The sequence below is a fragment of the Miniopterus schreibersii genome (assembly GCF_964146895.1).
Source record: "Miniopterus schreibersii genome assembly, chromosome: 1".
Taxonomy (NCBI): Eukaryota; Metazoa; Chordata; class Mammalia; order Chiroptera; family Miniopteridae; genus Miniopterus; species Miniopterus schreibersii.
In genome coordinates this window covers 106,686,828-106,702,848 of record NC_138101.1, presented here as the reverse complement: position 1 = coordinate 106,702,848, position 16,021 = coordinate 106,686,828, and the positions used below count along the sequence as shown (strand labels likewise).

Genomic DNA, 16,021 nt, shown 5'->3' with positions numbered 1-16,021 from the left:
GGAGTCGGGTCAGCTGGCTGATAATTCCAGCACTGTGTGACCTTGGGCAAGTTCCTGTGCCTCTCTGGTTTCCATGTCTGTAAAATAAAGGAAGAGGACTAAAGCCACTTTTCTTAAAGAATGACATATGCATCATTGGTGAGAAACAAGACTATTTTAGATAGTACACTGATAGCATTTGCTATTTTAACTATGTATTTATTTTCATTATCTATTCTCACGTGTGTGTTTAGCACATCAGACCCCTGATTTTACAAATATTGCTTAAGACAAGGCTAAAACATTCATTTGAATTTTAAGAGTGAGGTAGTTTAGAGAAAAATGTTAAGTAAATAAGAAAGGTTGATCATTCATGGTTCCAATCTATCTGCTCATTAATATAAAGAGAGGATGGCCAAGATGGTGGCATAAGTAAACGTAGTGTTTGTCTCCTCCCACACCACATCAAAATTACAACTAAATGACAGAACAATCATCATTCATAACCACCTGAAATCTGGCTGAACGGAAGTCCTACAGCTAGAGAATTAAAAAAGCAGCCACATTGAGACTGGTAGGAGACACAGGACGGGCTGGTCCAACACCCACCTGTGGCGTTTTTTAATCAGGAGGGATATCTTGGCTGTGGAGGTGTCCATGGGAGCAAGGGGTCCCAGTCCCACACCAGACCCCTCAGCCCAGGGTCCCAGTGCCGGGAAGAGAAGTCCCTATAATTTCAGGCTGTAAAAACCAGTGGGGATTGTGGCTGAGTGACACGGAGGCTGCTGGAGTCCCAGGCAGTTCCTCTACAAGGGCCCAAGCACAGACTTACTCAGACCTACTCCCTCTGAGCTCCAGCACGAGGGAAGCAGCTTGAAAGAATCCAGGGACATACAGAGAGGAACTAAATTGTCTGGAATCAGGGCAAGAACTGGGGGGCAGCTTTTTCCCACATAAAAGTGCTGGCAGAGGTCATAGTTCCTTTGCTGAGACCTCTGAGCCACAGTGCCAATAGGCAGTCATCATATCTGAGTTTCCATCAACCTGGCTCACACTGTTTGCCTGACCCTGGTGACTCCTGAGACCTCGCCCCACCCAATTTTCAGCCCCACCCAAGCTGTTTGCAGTGGTCTTTCCATATGAATGGCATGCCCTGGCTCAGGGTACAGACTTTTCTAAAATTTCTCAAAACAAATAGCAGCTGGCCTCAGCAGGCTTTACCTCTCTGGATAAGAGGCCTCAGGCCCAGCACTAGCAGCAGCCTGCCTTGGTTCACAGCTTGGTCACTCTCGGCATCGCCAAGCCCAACATAAGTAACAGCTACCTGCAGATTGCTCTGTAGCTCGTGCAGGGTGGCCCCGGGCAGGGCACAAGAAGTAGCAGACTTTACACCTCCCAGGAGGCCCCAGAGCCAGGGCACCCTGTGGTCAGCTTCAGACCATGCCAGATTACAACCCTACCACATCCACGAACAACACACTCAGGGGCAGACTCAGTGAACACCAAAGCCTCACTAAAGTAAATCCTGCTCCATAGGGTTGACTCCTGCACATCAGCTCTTCCACTGTAGTCATAGCTGGTCTGCACAGCTGATTGGCCTGAGGGTCAATCCCTCCCAGTGATGCCAACAGCAATCAAGGCTCAATTACAATAGGACAGTGCACACAGCCCACACTGCAGTGCACCTAGTGTGGCCAGAAGGGAGTACTAGAGTGCCCAGCTCAGGTGACTGAGAAGGCTGAGCCACTGGACCCTACAGGGCACCTACTATATAAAGCCACTCTACAAATTCAAGGAGACATAGCAAATCTACCTAGTACATAGAAAGAAACACTGGGAAGCAGCCAAAATGCGAAGACAGAAACATCACAAATGTAAGAACAGAAGAAACCTCCAGAAAAAGAACTAAATGAAATGGAAGCAAACAAACTACTAGATACAGAATTCAAAGCAATGGTTATAAGGATGCTCAAGTATCTTACTGAGAACTTCAAGGAACTTAGTGAGAACATCAATGACATAATAAAGAACAGTCAGAAATGAAGGCTACACGAACTGAAATGAAGAATAATTTACAAGGAATCAACAGTAGAGTAGAGGACACTGAGAATCAAATCAGCAATTTGCAATATGAGGAAGCAAAAAACACCCAATCAAAACAGCAAAAAGAAAAAGAGTCCAAAAATATGAAGACAGTGTAAGGAGCCTCTGGGACAACTTCAAGCATACCAACATTGCATCGTGGGGGTGCTGGAAGGAGAAGAGAGGGAGCAAGAAATTGAAAACCTATTTGAAAAAATAATGACAGAAAACTTCCCCTACCTGGGGAAAGAAATAGGCTTACAAGTCCAGGAAGCACAGAGTCCCAAACAAGAGGAACCCAAAGAGGCCCACAGCAACACACATCATAATTAAAATGCCAGAGGTTAAAGACAAAGAGAGAATCTTAAAAGTAGCAAGAGAAAAGCAGTTAGTTACTTACAAGGGAGCACCCATACGACTGTCAGCTGATTTCTCAACAGAAACCTTGCAGGCCAGAAGGGAGTGGCAAGAAATATTCAAAGGGATGAAAAGCAAGAACCTACAACCAAGATTGCTCTACCCAGCAAAGCTATCATTTAGGGTTGAAGAACAAATAAAGAGCTTCACAGATAAGAAAAAGCTAAAGGAGTTCATCACCACCAGACCAGCACTACATGAAATGTTAAAGCATCATCTTTAAAAAGAAGAAAAATAGATCAAAAATATGAATAATAAAATGGCAATAAATACATATCTATCAACAATTGAATCTAAAAATCAAAATAAACATACAAAGAATCTAATGAATAAAATAAACTGATGAATAAGTAGAACCAGAGGCATGAAAACATGGAACAGACTGAAGAATCTCAGAGGGAAGGGGGGATGGGGGCAGGAAAAGGATAACCAAAGAACTTACATACATGTATGAATAATCCATGGACGCAGACAATAGGATAGTGAAGGCCTAGGGGAGGGGCAGGATCTGGGTGGAGGGGGGATAATGGGGGGAGAAAAGGGAGGGACATCTGTAATACTCTCAACAATAAAGATTTTTAAAAAAAACAAAATTCTGGCATCCAAACATGACAAACGTCCTGGTAGTAGTTGACGAATGACTGCAGCCTTGTGCCCAAGGGTCTCTGAGGCCTGCCCTGCCTGAAAGGCAGTGGGTTTAGGGCCCAGACTGGGCCTTGGTTCCCACCTTGTCCTCATCATCACCAAGATGGACTGTCACATAGAGTGGCAGAAGTTGGGGTAAGTGGGCAGTCCCTCTTGGCCACAGGCCCCATAAAATCTCAGAGGACACAGAAAGTGTCCATACAAGTGATCCTTGGGGTGATTCAGGTCAGATCAGGCAGGGACTCAGGAATGGCTGGGATTGAAAGCTGAGGTAGCCAGATCTGAGCAAAGATGGCTCAGGCTGGGCTAAGGTGTCCTAAGGGCCTCAGCAACTACACCTCCATGAAGCCTATGGAGGGGGTTGCCTGAGCCCCGCCCCCCCAGGTCCCACCAACAGGCTACTCCACCTATTCTGCCCAGGGAGAGCAGCATTTCCAGAGCCTGAATGTCTCTGTCCTCCAAGAGGCTGAGAATGAATCACAGGAATTTACAACCCAGCCACAAGTGAAAGTTATGAGTCTCCCTCAAGCCTTGCTGGCAGAGAGTGGCTGCCTTTCAGCCCCCCATTGCCACTGATTGATGAGGCTGTTTCCTTCCAAGAAAAACCCCTTTCTATGACAGGAAGCAGAGGAAAAGGCTCCCAGGCCCAAGGGCCAGCTCATCACTCCATACCTGTCCTGATCTGGACTGTGTTCCTGCCCTCACAGCCCACACCTCCCCATGATCCTCCCAGCTCCCCGCACCATGAAGCAGGAGATGCACCTGAGGGGCCCAGCTCCCTGGCCAGAGCTCAGCCCTCCCAAATCTGCCCTTCCCATTCACCTTCAGAACGATCTATTCCAGGGCTAAGCCAAGGCTGTACATGCCAAATTCCAGAGCCAGATGGATCTCTGAGGTAATCCATAACACACACGCAGATATTTCACAAATGAGGAACCAGAAGTCCAGAAAGAGGTCTTGCCCAAAGTCACACAGCAGCACAGTGGTGTGGCTGAGATCTGAGCTCACAAGACCCCTAAACCAGTCAGTTCAGTGTCTGATCATAGCTAATTGTCATATGACCATGGGAATAATTTTCATCTGCAAATGCAGGCCCCTCTCCAGAGAATGGGTAGACCTGAGTTTGAATCCCTGCTCCACCCCTTAGTGTCTAAAAAGTACAATCTCTCTGCCTATTTCCTCACCCAAAAATTTGGGGCTCAAAAATTACCCTAACCTCCTGTGGTTGTTATGAGGCTCAAGTGATATAATACAGGTAAAGTCCAGGAACAGAGTTGGGCCCCTGGCAGGTGCTCCCTGCATAGTGAAGATGATCCATCATCCCTAATATCTCAAGGGGCCCCGTTACCTGATTTGCTTAGGGGAGGGGAGGCTATTCAGGGGAGGTGGAACAGGAAGAACAGGGGCAGGATATGTGTAGGGCTTCAGGGCAAGAGTAAGGTCACTTCCTGCTGGAGGAAACCCTGGAAGACTCCCTGGAGAAGGTGGCTTCAAGCCGAGGATTCAGAGCTCCACCTCTCTTGCTCTGAGGCCCTTTGGGGGCTTCCCAAGGATGACATAGCTGAAGGGAAGCACCCTGCCCTGAAAGCGAATCCCAGTCCAAGCTTCTACTCTGAGTGACCTAAGAGTAAGTCCCTCCCCTCTCTGACCATCTACCAAATGGGGTCAGAGAGTACCAGACAATTCTCCCTTAGAGGCATCTTCTAGCTCTGACCCTTTTGCATTTCCATCCCTACTCATCTCCTGCAGTACCCAAATATTGCCACTGGGAGGCAGAAGAGAGTTGAGCTGGAGTCCCCTTGCTGAGGCTGGGGTTGCTACTGGACGGTCCCTCCCCCAGCACCGTGTGTTCTCTGCCCCCCATACCCTCAGTTGGTTCTCCAAGGAACCAGAGCTGGGTGAACACCAACATCCAGGCATTTGATCCTTCCTACAGCCTTACAGAGCAACCAGCATTCCCTCCACTTTTCAGATGGGGAAACTGAGGCCCAGAAAACAGAGGACTTGTTCAAGGTCACACACTAGACATGGCAGAACCGTCTCCAACCTTCTTTCCCAGCCCCAACCCCCTAGAGGAGGCAGTGTGAAAGAAAGATTGAAGTCAGATAGATTTGAGCTGGAACCCTGGTGCCCCCACCCCTGGCTGTGTATCACTGGGCGGCTCACCCACCCCCTGTGACTCTCAGCTTATGTAAGTACCTACACATGGCAAGTGCTGAACACACGAAGCCACCATTTTATTTCCAGTAGCTTTTACAGTCCACAAGAACAGACATTTGTCTATCTTACTCACCTTGGCATCCCAGGGCCTGGAGGCCCTCACCCTCCTGGGCCCTGCCTGGGACAAAGAAAAATGGTCTCCCTCCTTGGGCCCTTTCTACCATCCCAGATCAACTCTTTCATTTGTCTCCTCCCCCTCAAAGCCCTGCCTGGTGCCCACACCCACCCAGGCCCTGAGGCAGGGGCTCCTGCTCATCTGGCCCACCTTTCCCCCATCTCTCAGATCCCCTTTCTCTGTCCCTGCCACTCTCTCAGTTCCTCTCTCCTTCCAAGCCCCCACTCTACACTAACATGCTGTTTACTACAATGACAGTTTTTTCTTTCTCTTTGTCTCCCTTTCTCCACTAAAGGGTAACATGCTTCCACTCTCTTAGGAAAAAATAAAGCTCCAGAAAAGAAGAGCAAACAGTAGACAGTGAGACTGTGGGTGCCCTGAGCCACACCACCCACAGGCCACATCACCCACACAGTCCTCCTCTTGTCAGGACCTCCAAGAACAGCTCTGTTATTTGCGGAGTAATTAAATGTTGATCTTTATTCTAGAGGATAAACAAGACAGAGGGGTAAACGGGAATAAGAGGAAGAGTAAAGGAGGGGAGAAAAGAAAGTCAGAGGGAGGCAGAGAGACTTGGAGGGAGAGGAGCCAGATGGGAGACTGTGGAGAGAGAGAGAGGAGAGAGGAGAAGCCGGAAGGAACAGGACTCTCTGCCTCCAGTGAGCTTGGAGATGCAGCTGCTGACCCCAACCAGGAATCCAGGGCTACATGCCCTCCAACTAGCTACTCCACCCCCATCCCAACCAAGGATGAAAAACTGGAGGAGCAGGTGGCAGGAGCTTCTACTCTAGTCAGCTTGTCCTTGGGCATCCCCTCAGGTGGGCATCTCTGAGTGCTGGGTCTGGCTTATCTTGGTGGGCAGGGCCTCACAGCCAAGTAAGGTCCTACCTTTTCCAGAGGTAGGACCCTAGATTGGAGGGTTAGGAGCCATCCAGTGGCAACTCTAACCCCAGGCCTGGAAATCAGGCCCCAACTCCTTCCTGATCACAGAGATCCTCCTCTGACCTCCTCTCTGGCAGAGAGAGAAGAGGAGGCATTCTCTTGGTTTGTCTACTTGATTCTCCAGGGCACTGGACTGTGAATGAGCCTGGGGTGAAAGGAGTGCGTGTGTGTGTTTGTAACAGGTATGTTTAGCTGTGGTGTGTGTGTGCACATGCAGTGTGTGTGCTATATCTGTCTTTCCCTGTGAGCGTAGTATAAGGCCTGTGTTTGAGCATGTCTGGTACTGGAGGTGGGTACCTGTGCATACATGTGTGTACACACAAGCAAGCATGTGCAGTAAGGAGTGTCTGTCTTGTCTCTGTGTATATGTGGGTAAAGGACATATGTTTGTGCTCAAACCTTACTGTGTGCCTGTCTGTGGTGTGTTAGTGTTTCCCTAAAGGCAGGTCCCCACTTTTGCTCCTGGCCCAGGGCCACCATCCCCCCAGCTTCTGTGAGCCAGAGTGACAACTGGCCCTCAGTGTGTCTCCAGGAACAATAGTGTGACAGAGACCAGCCCTGCAGCTAGAGTACAGGAGGATCATGTGACTAGTTTTACCATCCAGCCCTATTAGAGGTGACCCATGGAGTGAGTCCCCTGGAAAGAAAGGAGGAAGCTCTGGTAGGCACACTGCCATACCTTGAGCTTCGCCCACTCTCCAGTGTATGCTCAGGTTTGGAGGGAGCTGCTTCTCATCCTCCCAGAAAGCCAGCCTCTGAACTCCTGAATGCCTTTATCATCCTTTGGCACACCCAGGCGCACCCAGAGCCTCGCATAGGGCAGCTCAGCTAATATTTGTTAAATGAAGAAACAATCTTGTCTGTATGATCATGTGCCAGGCTCCAGGCCTAAGGTTTAAGTCCTACAAGACCAGGCTTCCTGCCAGGTCAAGCTGGAACCCCCTCGGGTAGTTTAAAAGAGGTGGGACCCTGGCCAGTGTGGCTCAGTTGGTTGAGTGTCTTGCTAGGCATCAAAACGTCACCAGTTTGATTCCTGGTTGGGGCACATGTCCAGGTTGCAGGCTCAATCCCCAATAGGGGGCAAAATGGCATCTTTCTAATCTGCTACAAGACAGATGGGTCTCCAAGCTCACTCACTCCCTATCAAGCCTGCCTAGGCCAGGCTTGCTGAGGAGTGTGGAAGACAGGACAAACACAATACCCAGGCTTGGAGGCATGGAGCACTGGGGGAAGGCTTCAGGCCCAGAGTCAGGTATGACCTGTGTGTTTTCTTTTTTTTTTCTTTTTCTTTTTTTCTTTATCCTCACCCAAGGATATTTTTTCCATTGCTTTTCCAGAGAGAGTGGAAGGGGGAGAGAGAGAGAGAGAGAGAGAGAGGGAGAGGGAAACATTGATGTGAGAGAGACATATCCTCACATCCTCACATCCTCACATCCTCACATCCTCACATCCTCACATCCTCACATCCTCACATCCTCACATCGAGTGATTGCCTCCTGCTCCTGCCCCAATCGAACCTGGGACCTTCCAGTCCATGGGCTGACACTCTAACCACTGAACCAAACCGGCTAGGGCTGACCTGTGTGTTTACTACAAGCCCCTTTCAAAAATACTGTGTGTGTGTGTGTGTGTGTGTGTGTGTGTGTGTGTGTGTGTGTAATACTCCAAAGATATTCTGATGTTCTCTGCTCCTTTCTGGCCAAAGTTAGTTCTTCAATTCAATTTTTATTTTCAATTAAAGCTTGAATATTTTGCAGATTCACAGGGATGAGCCAGCAGACACAGAACATTCTAAGTGGTCCTTTCTCCTGCCTCTCTCAGCTCTTAGGGCAAGGGATGCAGAAGAATGTGACTCTGCCTGAGCCATGGGGTCTGGGGGACATTTTGCCTCCTCTCCTCTCCTCTTCCCCTCAGCCCCTCTCCCTCCATAGTCCACCCTCACTCCTGCAATTGGCCCCAGGCTGCAGAGCAGGGATAAAAGTCCCCAACACACCTCCTGCGTCCAGGGGAGCTGGAACAAGGGCTGGTCCCAGAGATGGGGCAAGTCAGATCAAAGATACCAAGAGTTAAGGAAAGACAAATACCAGCCCCAGAGACCCTAGCCTCCCCAGAGCTGGCACTTGTCTGCCCAAAAGCCAAGTCAGAAAGGGTGGGGCGGTGGGCGAGGCCTAGATTCAGGAGCAAAACAACACTGCCCCCTCCTGGCTGGTGTGTGGCTCCTCCTCTAACGGGCACTGCAGGGCTAAGTTGTTGAGGCTGGGGACATACAAGTGACTCTCCAAAGACAGCATGCGACATGCAGACCCTCCTCCTAGCGGCCTGCTCAGCCCCTTTGCCTCCTCCTCAGGCTGACTGCAGCCTTCAGGCTCTGCCCATCCTGCCAACCTTCTCTCTCTGCCCAAAGAATTCTGAAAATAATACATCTTATCTAGCCCCACTGCACTGAGGACAAACCCTGAGTAGACTCCAAGCTGACCACCATCTTGTCCCATTATCAGCCAGCCTCCTGTAGCCCAGGATCTTGCCTTCTGAGCCTCCCCAGGCACCCCTGAGCCTGCCCTGCACCCTTGGTCTCATCTACTTGCCTTTGCTCTTATCTTTACCTCCACCAGGCATACCCTTCCTCTTATACACTGTCTCTGTTTGTCCTCTTGGGTCCCTCCCCCAGGAAAACTCACCTCTCCCCCTTCCCAACCAGAATGACCCCTCCTTCCTCTGCCCACACCCACTTGCCCTGCTCCCCTCTAGGTACTGAGCATTGTCAGGGATCAGAGTCACACAGTTCTAGACCTAGAGGAAACTTGGACATCCTCCAGGTCTACCCCTACCCTCAGTGCACAAAGTGCAACCCCAAGGCCCAGAGATGGGTGGAAGCTGCACAAGACCACACAGCATGTTAGCGTCAGAGTTAGAACTAGAACTCAGTTCTCTGGAACCTCTGCCCAAGGCTTCTTGAGAATACATGGCCTCCCCTGGTGAGCTAGAACAGAACCCCCAGACAGGGGCCCCTGTAATGCTTCCCAATATCCCCATCCCTCATCCAGGGCAGGACCCAAAAGAAGCAGTCATAAACATTTGCAAAATGAAGAAATAAATATATAAAAATATTTATCTAATACCTTCTGTGTGCTAAACACAGCAGGCATGAGCTCTGCTACTCAAAACCTTGGTAAGTTGCTCATTTTGATACTGAAAATATCCTCTGTGGGGAGAAGTGGGTGAGTACACCAGGAGGGGTCTCAGTTGTGAATGTCAATGACCAGTGGGCATAGGTAGGGTGAGTGTTTGATGCCCATGGTGAAAGCAGGTGTGCGGGGCTTGTGTACTGTGACCTGCTGGACGTCATGAGAACCTGGGCCAGGCTGAGGTGTGTGGTCCATCGGGTAGGCAAAGCGCTTGGCCATGCTGTAGATGGGGCTGCGGTTCTGGTAGACAGACGGCTCAGGTCGGGCGTGCATGGCTGGCCCAGGACCTCCGGCCACATTCTTCTTGTAGAACCAGTTCTTGTCTGCGGATGCCAAACTATAGCAAGGAGCAGCTCGGTTAATGGGGATGTTGGGCCCCAGCAAGAGTGGCTGATGGTAGTGGTTGGGGGCTGGGTTGGGGTCCACTGCTCTGTATGGGCACCGGTAGCCGAAAGTGTACTGTGGAGCTCTGCGTTCCCCAGGAGGATGGGTCTTCTGCACGTAGTAGTGGCAGGAGGCTGGGGTGGAGCTCAGGCCTGAAAGTAGGCAAAGGTAGGAAGCTAAGGCCTTAGTTAGCCTGATGTGACTTCACTAGAGCCACCTTAGCTTTGGGCAGGGACACATCTAACCCTACATGGGACTATGGGCAAGGGAGGGGCTTAGGCAGGCCATTCTGACATCAGAATGTGACACTATTGTCATAATATAAAAACCGCAAGTGTCATCAGAATGTCACCCTTGGGCTGTCAACATTCTGACATTGTTCCTATGAGAACACCAAGAAAGCATCCTGAAGTCACTACAGTCCATGAACTAATTAAAATGGCAATATTGCTGTCCCTGTATGAGCCCCACTTTTATCATAACAATCATCCTGCAACATATATGTATAACACTGGCTTCAAGACGTTAAGTACTGTGACACAGACTTGGTGACACTGGTGTCTTGATGTGACATTGTAGGGAGATGCCAGCATCCACAGATACACCTGGAGAGGGTAGTCATGATCCTTTGCCCCTGCTCAGGTCCTAAGGGTGAATCTCCATTCTTCAACCTCCCAACCCCACCCTCATCCCATCTTACACAGATTAGAGATGCGCTCCTCCATGGGGGTCTGCGGGCAGCTGGACATTCCAAACCGAGTTATTTTAGGATTCAAGAAATAGCAAGGACCAGGGTTGCATATATCCATGATCCCTGAAAAGCAGCCAAAGAGCTCAGTCAGCCCCAGAGGCTGCCCCAGTGTGAGCCTAGGCTATCCCCAGGTGAGACCCTCCTTCCCAAGAAAGGAGCTAAGGGTTCCCTTTCAATTCCTTGGGCCCTTGGATGTTTGGGGAACTTGTATCTCCTCATCTGTAAAACGGGGCTTTTAACATTCTCAAGAACTTGTCCAGAGGAACAGACAAAATAACAGCTGCACAGTAGCTTGGTCCACTGGTCAGGAATTGGTGCCAAGGGGTCATAATAGGCACGGTGGCTATTTTCAGTAAAAAGGAGCTCAAACTAAATAAAATGACAAACAAAATAGGTCCAGAGGCATGGATGCATGGAACAGACTGGCAGACCTCTGAGGGGAGGGGCATGGGGGATAGGAAGAGATTAATCAAAGGACGTATATGCATATATGCACAGCCCATGGACACAGACAATAGTGTGGTGAATGCCTGGAGAGTGGCGGGGGCTAGGTGCAAAGGGGCAAAGTGGGGGGAATGGTGAACATCTGTCAACAATAAAAAGGGAGCCCAGTCTTAGCCATGAGAGTCCCCAGCTGAGGTGTGTCACCCAAGGAAGGGGGGTAGCGGGAACCCTAGATCTCAGACCCCCAGATAGGTACCCCTGCCCAGCCTCTCCTCTCACTGGCCTTGGCCTGCAGTCCCAGCTCTTCTGTGACCCTCTGCTCCCACCTTCCCAGGGGGTTTTAAGTCACCTGGGAAAACTTGGAGGCTGCCATCCCAAGGCCCCAGCCAATGACCAGACGGAAAGAAGACCCTGCTCTGCCAGCTGGACAGCGAAAGCATTCCTTTAAAGCTCCCTCAGGAGGTCCAGTTGGGAGATGCCCACAGAGTTGCCTTCAGAGGGGTGGGTCACTTGGGCATCCCTGCTGACATCCATCTGGACCTAGCAGATCACCTTGGTGTCCAGCTCAGGACAGGCCTGGGTTCCCAGGGGCCTGTGACTATAGATAATGACTCCTTTCCTCTCACTGCCACCCCCAAACATACAATAATAATAACCCTACACCCAAGGGGGTGATGGGCATGGAGGGCACTCACGTTTCTCTGAGTGCCGAGTATGCAGAGTGCAGGCTGGCTCCTGGAACATGGAGCTGTCATGGTCTAGGTAGCCTGTGCAGGATGGCCGCAGGTACTTGGCAGGCCCTGGACCTGTGGAGAGAGACAGAGCAATGCTCAGTCTGGGCTGGGCGCACCAGATCAGAGGCAGGAAGCCCCAAATACAGTGTGCCATGAGAGGAATGGGGTCTTTGCTCCCACTAATGTCACACTATCACAAATCCCACCATTAAGCTGCTTCCTTGACTGAAAGGCAGTGTTCCCAGATAAAATGTAATTTCTCTTGGACAGGCAATGCATAATAAGAAAGGTAATAGCTATAATTAACTGAGAACTTACTTTGTGCCAAGTAATACACTTAGCATTTTATATGGATTATTTCAGTTAAGCCTCCCAACAACTCTATAAGATAGATACCACCATTTTTTCCATTTTACAGATGAGAAAACTGAGGCTTAAAAATATCAATTTGCCCAAAGTCACACAAGCTGGTAATATGAAAATTATGAGACAATCAGCCAACAGGGCCCAAACACTTAATCACATACTAAACTACCTCCTAAATAGAGCAATAATCAGTCATTAATAATGTAGTAAAAATTAGTATTTCTCCTTTCATTTGAGAGTAAGATTCAAGGGAAGCAAGGAAAGCTAAAGCTGGGTTAAAGGCTTCAATAAATCCCTAGCCTTTTTCCAAAGCTAGCTTCACTCCATGCCTCATGCTCCCACCTCCCCCTGAAAATTCCCAGCAGCTCATCACTGCCTGCAAGGTTCAGCTCGGAGGCATACATCTTCTGTGGACTTCAAGTAGAGTCTGCAGGAGGCAGGGTGGGAAGGCTGGGACACCTTCAGCAGCCCTGCAGAGAAAGGAATGGGCCCAAGCTCAGGGTGCAGAGTCTACTCGCACCTTTGATCATCGCCATGACCACAGGGGTCTGCTTTACCTCCTGCCGTGAGGGCATCTGCACCTTCTTCTCTGGGTGCTGCCCATAGAACACAGAGTTCCTGGACCCCTTGGGCAGTTTCATGGCTGGGGCCAAGGAAGGGGCAATAGCAGCTACTGAGACTTCTAAGCAGCAGGCAAGGAGCTGGGCTTGTATGGGGCCTGTTCCAAATGCCCCGCCCAAGCCCTTGTGTCCACCACTCTCCTCCACTTCAGAGGTGGCATAGGGTCTGAGAAGGAAGACAGTAGTCCAGCTTGAGCAGCTGAGACAGTCTAGGGTACAGCCTACCACAGGGCCCAGCAGACAGGAGCTGGAGATGACATCACCGCAGAACTTAGACTCTGAAGCACAGTGTTTATTTCTGTCAGTTGCCATGGTGCCTGAACTGTGGCATAGAAATTCTACACTGGCAGCTCAGTTGTGGAACCCTGAGAACTCGACCCCACTGCACTTTACTCCCAACCAGGCTAAATGGCCTGAAGGGTCCCCAGGACACTGAGTCAGAGAAGGAAAAGGAAGAGATGGAGTGACAGAGCCAGATCTTCACTCCTGATGAGTGCCCTAGAGTTGGGAAAAGGAATAGAAAGAATGGGTAGGTCATGGGTCCAGTGTTCCTGAAGCCTGCACATACCCCTAGGGTGGCCTTTTACTTCCTGCCCCTCCTACATATCCCCCCAGGTTCCCACCTATGCCCTCCCATCTGTCAAAGTCTGTGTTTTCTTGGGAAAGGATCGAGCCAATTATTTCACAAGGTATAACTGTCTGATAGCTTCCCAGACTCCTATTCCAAGGCCAGTATCTAAGAAACCTATGTATAACTCAAGGAATACTTGCTTGCCTGCTGCTGGCGTTTCAGGCAGGAAATGAGATACAAACAAAGGAGGATGGAGGGGTGGTGCTGAGGCCTTAAGAAGCCACTTCCTGTGCCTGTGGCCAATAGCACGGGGGGGGGGGGGGGGGGGGGGGGCACGTGATTGATATATGAGCCCCAGGGCCATGGAAATGCTGGAGACCTCTTCACCCCTAAAATCCCAAGAGTTTGGGGGGCCCGGAGGCCTACTTGCACCCACCCACCAGTTCATAGCTCAGACTGGATTTGGTGGAAACCAGGTAGGAGGGGTTTCCTTTTTGGAAACAGATGGCAGCTGGCTTTAGAGAGGGTGTTGTCACAGCCCCGGTACAGGGAAACTGAGGGCCAAAAAAAAAGAAGGACTTGCCCAAATTCTCCCCTTACATCAGTAGCAAAGACAGAACCAGGACAAAACCCCAGGGCTCTCTTTGGATCATAGCCTCTGATCTAATGGAAACCAAAATATGCTGTGCACTCATTCCCACCAGCAGGCGCAGTAAAGCATTGGAGCACACCAGCCATGCATGCTGGGCATTCCAAAAGCCCGATGTTGGACCCAAAAGCTCAGCACAGACGACAGGGTCCCATCCCAACAGAAGCAGACCTGCCCATGCCCCTCACATTACCTATGGAGTAGCCAAGCCTCTGATTTCTGGAGAGGTTGAGGTTTGGCAAAGCGGGCATTGGCCCAGCCTTAGTTTGCCTGGGGCCACGGGAACTGCCGCCTCCACACCCCCATCCTAGTCAGCTTTTCCTGGAGTCAGCTGTGAGCCTGCTGGGCCAGAGCCCTGATGGTCTCCTCATGCCAATAGGGGCCAGATGTGGGGCTGGGAGCTCCACCTTCTTGGTCTAGGGAGAGTTTCCTGGTATTTCAGACCCAGGGAGCCTTCCTTACACTCCCCCCAACCCACACCACCTGCACTGCTCCTGGCTGTCATTCTTGAGCACAGCTCTCTTGGAAAAACTGAGTCACTCTACACTCCTGCTTCTGCTCTGAATGCTCCCTCCCCTCCAGCTTTCACAGAGACCTAGCTCATCCCTGGAGACAGACCTTGGTCCTCTCCAAAGCTTCTGTTCGGTCTCCCACACCCCTGCCCCTCTGAGCCCAAGATAGAGAGGGTCCCTTGTCTCCTTAGTGCCCATTAAGCAGTGTCTCCTCCCTGTCAAAAGCACCACTCCTCCAGGGTTCCAGCATCCAGAGCACCCTCCTCATCTCCACAGGGCTGTCATCCGTCCCAGCTTGTACACCTGGGGGACCTTCTTTGCCACCTCCCCAACTCCTGCCATTATCTTGGTGCTTAGGCCTCCCCAGGGATCTCCCACTAATCCTTTGGACTCCCAGTTCCCAGACCTCCTCATCTCCAAATACCTCCCCTCACTCCCTCTCAGCCATCCTCCCCCAGCACATCCCAGCCTTCTCCCTGCCTCCATGGCACTGACCTCCTTTTGGAACACCAGCCCACCATTCCACTTGGCTCACTCTAGTGCTCTCCTGCAAACTGTCTACTATCACTGAGACCTGTCACTGACCCTGCACTTTCCCATCCTTCAGTCCCCTCTTGCCTTCATTGCCCTCCTTGTCCAACTTTTTTCCTGGTAAATCACCAGGTCTGACTTGTCCACCTGCACCAGGCAGCTGATAGCTTATGTCCCCACCCAGCAGGGCATGGCTCAGCAGTTGGATCCAGGAGATCGCGGTTTGACTTGCTCAGGGCACATGCCTGGGTTGCGGGCTCGATCCCCAGTTGGGGGCGTGCAGGAGGCAGCCGATCAATGACAACTCTCTCATCATTGATGTTTCAACTCTCTCTCCCTCTCTCTTCCTCTCTCTGAAATCAATAAAGATATATTTTTAAAAGTAAATAAATAAAAGCTCATGGCCCCTAAACTCTGGATTTGCTTTCATGCCATCCAACTGCCCATCTCCACCCTGTTTGGCTTGCTGTCTCCCTTTTCACAGATCATTTCAAGCATGGCTCATTCCACTCTTCATGCCTGGCCCTCCCTCCAGCGCCTGATCCACCTCCTCCTCAGCTAAGAAAAGAGAGGCTGCTCCTTGCCACACCATCGGAACTACCTGCTTCCACCGTCACCTGCTCTCACTTCCCTCTGGGGCTAGGAAGGACCCTCTAAGACTTCTCCCATCTCCTCTGCCTCCTCAAGAATATTTTGCTCTCCATGGCCCCTCTCTTTGCTTTAACCCCTTATCTGGCCACTTCCTAGCTCCCTCTACATACCCTACATTCTTCTGTCTATTACATGTCCCTGGCCCCACACACCTCTCCATCACTGTCTGGATCCTGCTCCTCCAGTCCACAGACAAACTTCCTTAAAGTTGCATTTCCCTGTT

General features: G+C 50.5%; 1 protein-coding gene across 1 annotated transcript; it reads right to left on the bottom strand.

Annotated features, from left to right (window-relative positions):
- Positions 1-9,481: 9,481 nt before the first annotated feature.
- Positions 9,482-13,196, bottom strand: CIMAP1C (ciliary microtubule associated protein 1C; the record flags this gene model as incomplete). The annotated part of the gene is made up of 4 exons (XM_081162217.1): positions 9,482-10,121; positions 10,670-10,783; positions 11,860-11,970; positions 12,785-13,196. The coding sequence occupies 4 exons, from the start codon at positions 13,194-13,196 to the stop codon at positions 9,640-9,642; spliced, it is 1,119 nt and encodes a 372-aa protein (XP_081018343.1). The 3' UTR covers positions 9,482-9,639.
- Positions 13,197-16,021: the final 2,825 nt, after the last annotated feature.